The following is a 12887-nucleotide window of genomic DNA, read 5'->3' on the forward strand; positions in this document are numbered from 1 at the left end:
AAGACCACATAGCAGCCAGGCTTGATGACACACACCTTTTATCCCAGCACTCTGGAGGCAGAGACAGGTGGATCCCTGAGTTTGAGGCCAGCCTGGTCTACAGAGTTGAGTTCCAGGACAGCCAGGGCTACACAGAGAAACCCTGTCTCAAAAAAAAGAAAGAAAGAAAGAAAGAAAAGAAGAGAGGGAGGGAGGAAGGAAGGGGGAGGGAAGAGAAGGAGAGAAGGAGAGAGAGAGGGAGAGAGGGAGAGAGGGAGGGAGGGAGGGAGGGAGGGAGGGAGGGAGGGAGGGAAGAAAGAGAGACAGAGAGAGGGGAAAGAAAGAAAGAGAGAGAGAGAGAGAGAGAGAGAGAGAGAAAGAAAGAAAGAAAGAAAGAAAGAAAGAAAGAAAGAAAGAAAGAAAGAAAGAAAGAAAGAAAGAAAGAAAGAAGGAAAGAAAGAAAGAAAAGGAAAGAAAGAAAAGAAAGGAAGGAAGGAAGGAAGGAAGGAAGGAAGGAAGGAAGGAAGGAAGGAAGGAAGAAAGAAAGAAAGAAAGGAGGGGAAGAGGGGAGGGAGCAGAGTGAGGGCAAGGAAGGGAAGCTCTCCAGCAGAGAAGTTTCCATGCTAAGATATAGCAGGGTTCTTTCTGATTAATAGCTTCACAGAGCCCTAACTGACCTCTCTCTCTCTCCACTTTTTTCTGTCTCCTCTTCTTCCTCCTCACTTTTGGTCAATTTTTCTACTTCTCTATTTTCTACCCCACCAAGACATTACAAGTTACAGAGTTACTTCTCTAACTCATATTCATTCGATAAAACTTAGAAAAACTAAAGCAATAAAGGAATCTACTGTGGGGCTGCTCCATCAGAAAAACATTAGTGCTCGGACTTGCCAAGTCCAGAGCACTAACCAACACTGAGATGAGCAGGTTTATATGGCCGTCAGTGAACAAGCCCAGCATCTTAAAAGACAGCATACCTGACTCTCACAAACAGCTGTCCAGTCCTGGAAATTCTGGATTCTAACTCTTGGAAAACTTTACCTTGGCTCTCTACTGTCTAATTTTATATTTTCATCATTTATCATCTGGATTACTGAAAGTCTGCTAACTGGTGCCCTTGCCTCTAGTTCTACACTTCTCATTAATCATCACTGTAAGAGTATTTCCCAACAAAAGTCTAACTATATTGTGTCACTGGTTAAAATCCCTTCCGACTGCCATGACGATGACACTCATATCCTGAGAACTGACCCTTGGCCTCTCTCGTCTCCTCTAATAACTCATCTCCATTTAAAGCACATACTCTGCTGAGCCGTCCCTTGACCATGCCCTATATGCTACACATCTGTTTACAATCGAAGAATTCTTTGGGTCAGGGAGACGTGAGAGGGCTTTTGCTTGGAAGAGCTCCACTTGCCTGGATAACATCTACCCATCCTTTGGGACACAAGAGAAGTCATCTACCTAAGAATGGTTGGGAAACTTCTTCATCTGCAAATATCCCCGAGGCACTGTCCTCAGTGGCTGTCTAGCACTTACTATGCAGTATTTTAGGTGTAGTTCATCACTTTTCTTACACTGAATTCCCTAAGGGTTAGCTGGCAGTGGTTAAAAGTATCTGGATACCCAGAGATCTCTGCATTTCATTGGTCACCAGAGAACACTGAAGCCTAGGAGTGAAATCTCAAGATATTTTACCAGGATAAACTGGTACTTTAAAACAACGCCCAAGAAACAAACTATTTACACGATTAGTCTGAATGTTTTTTACTATGGTTATTATGTACTGAATACACCTTTACTGTATTTTTCATAACATTTTACATTATTTTGTCTTCATATGAAATGGTTAGTCTCAGACGCTTTGCCTGTGAAAGGCATAAACTATTTCTATCCAATACATTTTGTGTGAGCCAAGTACAGTGGTACACACCTGTTAGGCCAGCACTCCCAGCCCTCATGAAGCTGAAGAACAAAGGTCATGAGTTCAAGGCCAGCCTAGGCTACATATCAGCACTGGCTCAACAAACAGAAGCACTGTACGAAGAAGATCTGATGACCTAAGTTTGTTCCCCAAAACACATAAGATGGCAGAAAATAACCAACTCCCAAAGGAATTCTCTGACCCCTACATGTGCACTGTGGCATATGTGTACCTGTACTCAGACATACATGCACAGACAATAAATGAATTAATTATTTCATTATTTTTAAAGGCCTAAGGATACAACTATCTCTCAGCTATAAAGTGTCTGCCTAACACACACAATACCCTAGCTAGGTTCAATTCCTGAAGAAGAAAAAAAAAGGCATTCTGTACATTCAGCTCTGCTACACACAATGGAAATTTATGAATGATCAAAAGAAAAATTTTAAAGCAAAATATTCCTTAATTCCTAAGTTTCTTACATTTTAAAATGATATATCATTACAATTTTCTATTTTCTGGTGAAAATGGATAAGCTAAGTTTAAAAACAATTGCAACTGTACAAATAATTATAAAATAAACAAGCTGCATTATATATGTCAACTTCCAAGTAAATTAGGCATAAATTTTAAAACTAAATTTTATTTCAGAAATAAGTATACTATTACAAAGCAATCTTTTTTCTTTTAATTATTAGATTTAACTTCAAGTATTCTCTAAATAATAGTGTTTAGTCTATGAAAGTCAATGATCTAGCAGAGTAGGCAGACCATAAATTGGGAAACATAGAAGATGCTCTAATAAGGGAGAAAGAAGACACCTGGTTAAAAGCATGGTGAGAGCAGGGGTCTCTAAACACGCATGTTTTCAGGGAAGGTCGGAAGGATAAGAAAGACACGATCATACACACATTGAGTTTCTGAGCAACAATTTGAAGATGGGCATTCTAAGTTCTAATAACCAGGCTTCAGACTCTTGTTTATAATAGGAATAATACAAATAAGTACATATTTGGTTCGATAACATAATGAAAAAGTAACCACAAAGGATAATCACAAAGTAGCCTACACAATTAGTCACTTACATTCCCTCTGGTAAGCAGTATTTGGTATTCATATTATTTTCACTACTACCCCTTAGTTCTCAGACTTCCTAAAAACTGAATGATTGATGAGAAAACTGCTTCCAAGTCCTCATACTCCCTCATTTCAATCCTATGCTTACAAGTTATTTGTCCCTTGAACCCGGGCATTGGTGGCACATGCCTTAAATCCCATAATCAGGAGGCAGAGGCAGGTAGATCTCTGTGAGACAGAGCCAGATCTCTCCAGAGCTAGTTCTGGGACAGCCAAGACTACAAAGAAACCCTGTCTATAAATAAATAGATAGATAAATTAAATAAATAAATAAATAAATAAATAAATAAATAAATAAATAAATAAATGGGACAGCCAAGGCTACAAAGAAACCCTGTCTATAAATAAATAAATAAATGTCCCTCTAAATATTTTGACATCCTACTAAACAAGAAATAAATCTCTCAATCCCTTCACCTACATCTGTTATTAAAATGTTTTAATTCTTAAAAGAGTGTTGTCTATAATTAGTAGACAAGAATGATGGCATGTTGCATACGTACACACTCAGGAAACTCAGTCAATAATGATCAACCAGACAGTACACAGATAGCTAGCATAGGTTCAAAAACTCAGAGACTTTAATATTTTAAGCAAGAACTTATTAACCAGTGAAGTTTTAAGAAACAACTAAGTTGGCCCATCACCCTTGTCTCCACTACCTCTTTATTTACACATTGTAACTGTCCCTTTTTTAAAATGAACTGTCAACTGGAATATATTACTAATTGTTCTCTTACTTTAAAACACAGAATATAGATTAAAATTTCTTTATACACTTTCTTATAAAAATGCCAAGCTATTGTTAGAATACATCTGAATCCTTAAGCTAAAAGTTTCCATTTTAGGCAAAGGTAATGGATATATTCACATGGTACAGTGATCATCTTTATTTAAAAGTCTTTATGACTCACTATCATTCATCTGGCATGCTATGTAGAGAGAGACACAGACAGGTAGACAGGCAGACAGACAAATATTAGCATAAAGAAGGCCATTCTAAGCTGGTATCAAATCTAAAAGCCATAAATTTGAACATGTTTTTTAAATCCTGACAAGTAAAAAGGGATGAGAGGATGAATAAGGTCCTAACACAAATATATGAAGAGCTTCAACAATACACTAAAAATCACCAACAATAAAGGAAATGTAAATGATCCTAAACAAACGGAAAGACTCTCACTCTCATTGGTAATAAGAAAACTGCAAGTTAAATCTACAGTGGCATATTTATTACTGAAACTCTGACCAAGCTTACCACACACTGATTTGGCAAGGAAGTAGGAAAATCTCCTCAGTATATGTGATTTATACATACTTCCTCTATAAAAATAAATTTGGTAGTATTTATTGAAGTTTACTGACTCTTTGTAAGAACAATTTTATTTCTAAGAATTGACCCCAGAGATACAGTCTGATACAATAAAAACAATGTATCAAAGTACTGTGTCTAGTGGCAAACCAGAAACAACTTAAATACCTAGAAGTATGGCATTAGTTAGGGAAATAGTCAGAAAATGGGACAGATACTGGCACTGAACTGAATGTAGAAATTATTTCCTAAAAAGCAAAATACAGGACATACTTATACTTTTATGTTTGCATACAAGCATGCATATATGGGTGGTGGTGACATGTGCCTTTAATCCCAGCACTGGGGAGGCAGAGGCAGGAGGATCTCTGTGAGTTCAAGACCAACCTGGTAGTGAGTTTCAGGACAGCCAGGGATACACAGGGAAACCCTGTCTTGAAAAACAAACAACAACACATACACAAGAAAAAAACATGCATATGTGTGTGTGTATTGTGTGCACGTGCACACACACATATAAATACACATGCTTATATACACATACATCTCTTGGCGCCTAGATTTTATTGTGCAGAGAACAAATATTCTGGTAACAATAATTGTACATGGGTAATAAACAGGTAAGTAAGATATTTTGTAGCAAAACTATATATTATCTATTCAATAATATAACTTAACTTTATAAATTAACTTTAGAAACTCATTATAAAATTGCAACACTAAAAAATTAAAATTGGGTGTGGTGGCACACGTGCCTATGATACCAGCCCTCAAGAGGCAGAGGCAGGGGCAGGCAGATCTGTGTGAGTTTGTGGCTGTCCCGGTCTACATGGTCAGTTCCAGGACAGCTAGGGCTATGTAGAGAGACTATGTCCCAATAAAATAAAAAATCTAGCCAGGCATGGTGGCCCACACCTTTAATCATAGCACTTGGGTGGCAGAGACAGGTGGATCTCTGTGAGTTTGAGGCCAGCCTGGTCTACAGAGTGAGTTCCAAACAAGCCAGAATGACAAAGCGACAATCTGTCCCAAATATAAATAAATAAACTAAATACAATAAAACATTTAGAACTACTCATACATGCACACAATGTGTACTTGTTAATTTAATCTATCAAGAATGTGCTTTATTCTGGTTATTCGGGGGGCAAGTTACCCTTTTAACATTAATAGAAAATCAAAGCTGAATATGAAGACATAATATAATACACACCTTCTGAAAAACATAAATAGCTAGATGTGGCATAAAAAAAAAAAAATGCCTATAGTCCTAGCACTTGGGATTGGGAAGGCAGAGGCGGACGGATTGTGAGTTTAAGGCCAACCTGGGTTACAGAAAGACACTATCCAGTGGGGACGGTGGGGGGAGGGGGCAGGATAGAAAAAGTAGCAGGAAAGGATAGGAAGGAGACAATCATTTCTGTGTTCAAAACGCTTTGTATAAAAGACTATGTTAGGTGTATAACAAATCCCAATACATATTTACTGGATGCCTTTCTATTTGATTTTAGTGGCTTTGACTTCTTGATACTTTTTACAAAAAAAAATTAAAATCACATGAAAACAAAAACAAAAAAGACAATAGAGCCGGGCGGCGGTGGCGCACGCACGCCTTTAATCCCAGCACTCGGGAGGCAGAGCCAGGCGGATCTCTGTGAGTTCGAGACCAGCCTGGACTACCAAGTGAGTCCCAGGAAAGGTGCAAAGCTACACAGAGAAACCCTGTCTCGAAAAACCAAAAAAAAGAAAAAAGAAAAAAAAAAGACAATAGAAGCACAATAGTCATTAAACAATTTTTCTTTCAAAAACTGATTCCTCGTTTTCCCACAGAATGAATGAACCAACTGCACTGCAGTTCTGCTCAGCGTTTCTTACCAGGCACTACTGGGCACTAGGATGCTACAGAGCAAAATAACACAACAGTGACTTCTCAAGACTCAAAACTGATACTGCCGCAGGGATCTGCGTAAGGGTTTTTGCTTGGTTTTGGTTTAGTAATTAACCGGGGGCTAGTGAGATGTAAAAATGCTTTGAAAATTACAGTAGCTCACTCACGTGTAAGACAGCATTGTTTGATTGACAGAAGGCTTCCTCAGTATGTGTATGCAGAGCTGGGCCTTGAAGGAATCACTAATAATGAAGTATGAATCATTTTTAATTATTCAGGCTCCTAAAAAGAGAATTTACTGTAGTGGCCTCAACCTGTTTTGATGGCTCATCTTTCTTATTGAAAACATCTCAGGCATAAACTTTTAATGTATGCATTTATTCATAAATTATATGCATCCTAGTATTAGTTAATCTATACTAAGTACTAATGGGGCATAGTCTATTTTTTTTCAAAGACAGGACTATAAGTTTTAGTATGCTCTTCTTGCATTCCAGCACATCATCTTGTGATGCCCTTGGATACAAACATCTTACTTTGCATAATACTTATTATGAATACTGAAACTCACAGATCACACAAAGTATTTTTATCCAGTTTTCAATTGCTTCACACATCAAATTTATTTTTAACGTAACAGTTTTAAAGTATTAGATATAAATTTGAATTTTGGTTTATTTCTCTGTGCCTGTGGCCTTCTCTCAGAAAAGATGCTAGCATGCAAATAAATGATAGCACTACCAAGTTATAAAAGACTGTGTCCCCATGAGCTGGGTAACAGCCCGAAACTTTCAAGGCAAAGAGTAGTCACTCACAACTATCAGTACTATTTTTTTCCTACAGAGCACACTGTTATCCAACACCCAAGACCAGGAACATATTATTTAATAAACGGTCCAATTCTTCAAAATGATTTGCCTTTTGTTACTGTAAATTTATTATAAAGTTTACTCTCAGTTTCCTTGTCTAATCTCATTTCAAAAGTATCTTAAAGAACATTTAAAACTATGTAAGTAAGTACTTAAATCTGAATCTATATTTTTCATTGATGTGATTTCACATATATGGGTATGTTTAGAGAATGTGTCTACCTAAATAATGTGAAATAAACGGACAAACATATGTATTTGCAAAGTATGTAGGTTTACTTGGAGGTGTACACACATATAGTTGACCTGAAAAATCCTTTAATAACATCTATCCAATAAAATACAATGTTCATTTTGAGCAATTTTTAATTCAGCAATCGAGTATTCTACTAAATGTCCATATATTGAAGCAGTAAATATAGAACTATATGAAATTAACTAGCCAATAAACACTATGATTTAATCTACTATAAATAAAAACCCATTTCCATTTAAATATGTGGGTCAAAGAAATAAAGCCATATTTTATTTGAGCATCATTTTGGCTACACTAATATTTAACAACTATATTAAGAAATATAAATTCATATATCTGAATATAAAATTATAATGATCAAAAGTTTAGCACTATTTGTATCCCTAAAGTTGAGTATGTTCAAAGAGCTTTTTAAAAATATCTATATTATTTCGTAGTTTAAGCTTATTAAATTACTTAACTTTTTGTTCATATCTTATGTCCATTGATAAGTCAAATTCCATAGTAATTATTCAAATCTGAAAGTTAGTTTTGAAGAAGAATTCTCAATTTCTGTTAATATATCAGGACTACATTTGCTCTCTTTTTCCCTCATTATTTTGTGAGAAATTGCATATTTTCCTAAGATACATAGCTATTTGATATAAATTTTGTTACCATAGGCTATGCAAAATATATTTCAATTAAATATGAACACATGTACAATAGACAAAGTGTGTTTTCATACGTGAAAGAATACTGAATTCAACAACCTGTTTTCAAACTAGGTGGCTGGAGGTCAGAATGTTATTTCTTTTCACAGAGGAAGTCTACACTTTTAATTGTATGCTTCTACAGAGATTATGGGAAAGTGTATTTGGTGACTTGCAAAAAGAACTGTCCCTCTTTAGGCACATACAGGTTAATTTTTTATAGTGAGTAACTCGTTTCAAGCAAAAAAAAAAAATGGAAAAAAAAATGACTTGGATAAACACCAAAAGGTTACACATCTAGACAGTGACTTTCCCGGAGTAACCGAGACACCCAAAATCATAAAACATTTAAAAGCAAACCTGTAGGCACAAATCTCAGCTACACTGCAAAGTGACAAGGACTCCCAAAGCCGAGGGAAACTCGGTCTGGACAGTTCCCTGGTGCTGAAGTTACACCGCCTCTCCACCGCTGTCTGGCTGCTACTCTTCACGCCTCCCACCCTCGGCAAAAATCCCGGCTGGCTGGACTGCGAGCAAACAAGAGTAGAACTTCCCGAGCCGGGGAGCGAGCGACCCACACCGCACCGGGCGAGGGCCGGCGCCGGAGCCTGCTCGGGATCGCCCCGATTTACGAGTTCGCCCAAGAGGAAGGACGGCGACCGAGCGCGGGGTGGTAGCACCCGCCGCGGGGGAGGGGCTGGAAGATGGCGGCGGCCGCACACCCACCCGAGACGCGGCCGCGCTTAGGCCCCTGGCCCGCGCCGCCGCCGCCCGCCCGCCCGCCCGCCCGCCCGCCGCGGCCGTGGGCAGCGCGCTTCTCCCCGCACCCCGCCCGGGGGCTGGGGGCCGAGGACGGGAGCGGGGGGGGGGGGCGGACACAGAGGCGGCCCTCGCGGGCGCGGGCCGAGGGACCCCGGCGGCGCCCGCACCCCGGGCCCGGGCGCCTTCCGCCGGGTCCGGCCCGGGGAGCACCTGTGCACGGCCATATTGGATTCCGTGCCCCAGCCGCCGCCTGGGCGCGGGGGCGGCGGGGAAGGAGCGGGGGGACGCGAGGAGCCGGGCTTCCAGCCGCGTCCGCCCGGGTCCCCCGGAGCCGCGGCGGCCCCGCGGAGGGGGGAAAAGCCGGAGGGCGCCCGCCGGGGCAGAGGACGCCTCCCCGAGCTCGCCGCCGTCACCTCGGCCGGCCTGGGCGCCCTCCCTCCGCGACACACACCCCCGCGGCTCCCACGGCCAGAAAGCGACCCCGGCGGCGGCGGCGGCTCCGGCGGCGGCGGGAGGGAAGGCGGCGGCGATCCCCGGTGCGCGCGGGCGGCCGCGGGGCTTAGCGGCCGCGGGGGGCGGAGGGCGGGCAGGGCAGGGCAGGGCGAGAGGCGGGAAGATGGAGGCGCCCGGTCCTTACTTGAGCACGGACTGCTCCTTCTCCTCTTCTTTCTTCTGGCGATCCATGACGGCCAGGATGATCTTCCTCTCCTCCTCCGTGAGGTGGCTGAGGTCCGGCATCTCGGGCTGCGGAGGAGGAGGAGGAGGAGGAGGCGGCTGCGCGGCCGCCGGGGTGGGAGCCGGGCGGCCCCGGGGCCCGACCGGAGCCGACATGTTTGGTGGAGCCGCACCACCACCCTCGGGCAGCAGGGAGGCAACTCCACGGGCCGCGGCGGCTCCGGCGCGGGCGGCTGGGGCAGCCTCCGGCGCGGGGACCAAACCATACAAATCAATGGCCTGCAATCCCGGGCGGCAGCCCCCCTCCCCCGAGAGAGGAGGCAGGGGGAGGGGAGGGCCGGGCTGGGGGGGCGGGTGGGGGGAGAGGAGAGGGAGAGGGAGGGCTGAGGAGTGCGCTCCGGGGAAATGTTTCTTCTTCCCGGGGGCGAAGGGCTGGCAAGTGAGCGGTTCGCGGGAGCGCGGAGCAGGAGGCCCCGACGCGGAGTGCGCCGAGCGGCGGGGGAGGGCGGTGGAGTAAGGTGGCGGGGACGGCCGAGGGTGGGGTGACTGGAGGGAGCGGGCGGGCGGGCGGGCGGGAGGGCGGCGGCGCGCGCGGGCCGGGGCGCGAGTGGCCGCCGCCGGCCGAGCGGGAAGCGCCGCCCGCCCGCGAGCCCGACCCCCTGGGGAGTCCCGGGAAGGCGCCCCGGGTGCGCCCCGAGCCGCGGCCGGCCGGGGGAGCGCCCGGAGGGGGAGTGGAGGAAGCGGCGCGGCTGTCTGTCCCGCCGGCCGGCCGGAGGGAGGGAAGGAGGGAGGGAGCCCTCCGGGAAGCGCGCGGCGCGGGCTGCCGCAGGGGACCCCCGCCCCCACCCGGCCCGGGGCGGACGGCCTTCCGGCCCGCGCCCCGCCGCCGCCGACGCCGGGACCCCAGCGAGCTCGCACCCGCGGCGGGGCTCGGCACGCGCCCGCCCGCCCGGGGTCCCGCCGCCGCCGCCCCCGGGGTCCGCCCGCTCACTGCGCCGCCGCCGCTCGGTGCGGCCGCCTCCGCCCTCCGCCCTCCGCCCTCCCTCCGCTCGCAGGCTCTTCCCCGCGGGGGCCCCGCGTCGCCTCCCGACCGCCCAGGCCGGGGACTCGCTCGGCCGGCAGCTCGTCCCCTGCACCCGCGGCTCACGGCCCGGGAGTGGGGTGGGGACGCGGGTGAGCGCCCCCGAGGTGCGCGGCTGTGGATGGAGGGGCCGTGGGGGCGGGAGCGCCCCGGGTGGCTGGAGCCGCAGCCGGGGGGGACCGAGCGCTCCCGAGCTGTCCCCGGGCGGGGTCCTGGAATGGGGGGAAAGACCCGAGCAGGTGGGTGTCCCCGCGGGGTCGGGGACCCGGAAGCGGGCAGAGCGGGAGGAGTGACCCCAGGGAGGTGTGAGAGAATGGGGAGCGCTCGTAGGGTCTCGGGCCGCCGGGACCAGGGCGGGAGGAGTGCGGAAGTTCTGGAAAACGGGGCTGGCCGGCACCGAGAGGCACTGAAGGGAGGACGCTGGAGGCGGAGGGGACAGTCAGGGTCGGCCTGAGGCTTGGGGTGAGGAGGAGACCGGAGGTGTGCGGGCAAAAGGATCAGGTCTGCTCCCCGGAGGATGAGCTGGGACCCAGGATTCGGCCTCTCTGGCCCCTTCCTGCCGTTCACTCGAGAGAAGCGAGAGGAGAGCCTTAGCCTGATTTTAGAAGCTTGGAGATGAGCTCCGTGAAAGAAGAAAACCGGGCTCCGGGAGGAAGGAGGTGGCCGCCACCCGCGCGGGCTCAAGGAGAAGCCAAGAGCTGCCCAGACAGCTCTCCCTGGGGGCGGAGCGAGCCAGATGGGGGTGATCCGGATCACCCCATCTTCCTCTTCTTGGAGCTCTAGACAAATGCTTCGGAGAGCAAGGTTAGAGTGTGCGTGCATGAGTGTGTGTGTGTGTGTACACACCTCCACCACGCCTTCCACACTCGCACCGCTTAGTACCAGGCCAGATCGTGGGCTGGCGAGTAAAGCCTTCGGGGTTTGTATTGTATTTATGTGTAGTAAGCACTCTCTCCTCCTCCCTTTGTTCCCCAGGTACTTACCATCTGACTAGTCTCAATTTAAGAGAACTGGGAACAGACAACGCGGCGCTAGATGGCTCTTGTGATTTCTAAGCTGAAATTTCTAGATTGTTTTTCTCCGTGCTTTGTAACTGGATAGAAGAAATGGAAAAGCTTGCTTATGTTTTGTTTCGTATTATTATTATTACTGCCGATTGCTACTACCACTCACCTGTTTCCAACCAGATTCATAATCCAAATTATTTTCACTGCTTTGGAGCTGGGCAAAACAGATAGATATGTATCGCAATTGATTTAAATGTCTTACAGTTAAAGAATGTTCATCATAAAGGAAATTGAAGACTGAGATCAGGAGATTTATAAATATGGTAAATAATAATAGAGCTGGACCCAGAATCTAGATAAACTTAGTCCAATGTGGTTTTCAACCTTACCACGTGAAGATGACATGTATTGCTTTAAAAAAAAAAAAAAACCACCTGAGCCCACCCCTGGAGCAAATGAATCCGTTTCTGAGACCTGAGTCGTGGGTATGTTGTGGAAGTACCCCAGCTGGCTAATGGCTAGCGAAGGGTGAAGAGAGCTATACAGATAATGGTGAAGAAAGAACACCAGGCAGTGAAGGAAGCAAGCAAAAGGAAAGACTTGGGAAGAACGTTGAATCGCTGACCTAAAATTCACTGTTAAATTGGCAGTGCACACACTCCTTGCCACATGCAAAGACAGGGTCCCAGTCAGTTGGTATACATACAGCTTTAACCTAGGAAACAGCCACCAAAAGCACGGTACATTCTCCTTTAAACGTGACGATAGCACTATAAATAATAACGTTCCACCTTATTTCTGATTCCGTTTTTAAAAATACCATCCTCTAAACCCTAGCCAGCAACAGGATCAGAAACCAGAATGTGCACACACTGCTGAGTCTGAAGATTCTGAGGTTAAAATAACTTAGCTTTTTCAAATACATAAAATGTGAACTTGAAAGCGGTTAGTAAGACTGGAAAAAAAAATGTGGGTTGCTTTACAGCAGAGGGTCACCTTCTGGGACCTACATTATTTTCTGCAAGTCGTGTAGCTTCCTGAGTTCTGTGTCCCCCCCCTCCCCCCCCCCCCTCCACTGCCTCACCTCCCTGGACGAGCCAATACCGGCCCTTAACACATAGTAGGCATGAACCTGAATCTGCCACAGCCCGCATCCTCCGAGAATGTGAGTGGGCTGCCTGGGATTTGCCGTTTGGGTGGTTTATTGCTGTAGCTTTTTGTTGTGCTGTCTTTTACTTACTACAACTGAATTTTTTTTTTAGGAGTGGAAATACATAATATTCATCTGTCATTAGTCATGTA

At 46.1% G+C, this 12887-nt stretch overlaps 1 protein-coding gene across 37 annotated transcripts in view; it reads right to left on the reverse strand.

The window, feature by feature from the left end:
- The window catches only part of Rims2 (regulating synaptic membrane exocytosis 2), a 491805-nt gene extending 481890 nt beyond the window's left edge, over window positions 1-9915 (reverse strand). For 22 of the 37 annotated variants that reach the window (XM_076555844.1, XM_076555837.1, XM_076555848.1 and 19 more), the window contains exon 1: window positions 9460-9772. In XM_076555844.1, coding sequence (XP_076411959.1) covers window positions 9460-9653 — 194 coding nt within the window. In that variant the 5' untranslated portion in view covers window positions 9654-9772. Of the gene's footprint in view, window positions 1-9459 lie in introns of all 37 variants that reach the window. The other 15 variants (XM_042265285.2, XM_076555846.1, XM_042265280.2 and 12 more) reach the window with 5 other exon arrangements.
- Between the last annotated feature and the right edge of the window lie 2972 nt (window positions 9916-12887).

The sequence above is a fragment of the Peromyscus maniculatus genome, chromosome 20 (genome assembly GCF_049852395.1).
Source record: "Peromyscus maniculatus bairdii isolate BWxNUB_F1_BW_parent chromosome 20, HU_Pman_BW_mat_3.1, whole genome shotgun sequence".
Lineage (NCBI taxonomy): Eukaryota > Metazoa > Chordata > Mammalia > Rodentia > Cricetidae > Peromyscus > Peromyscus maniculatus.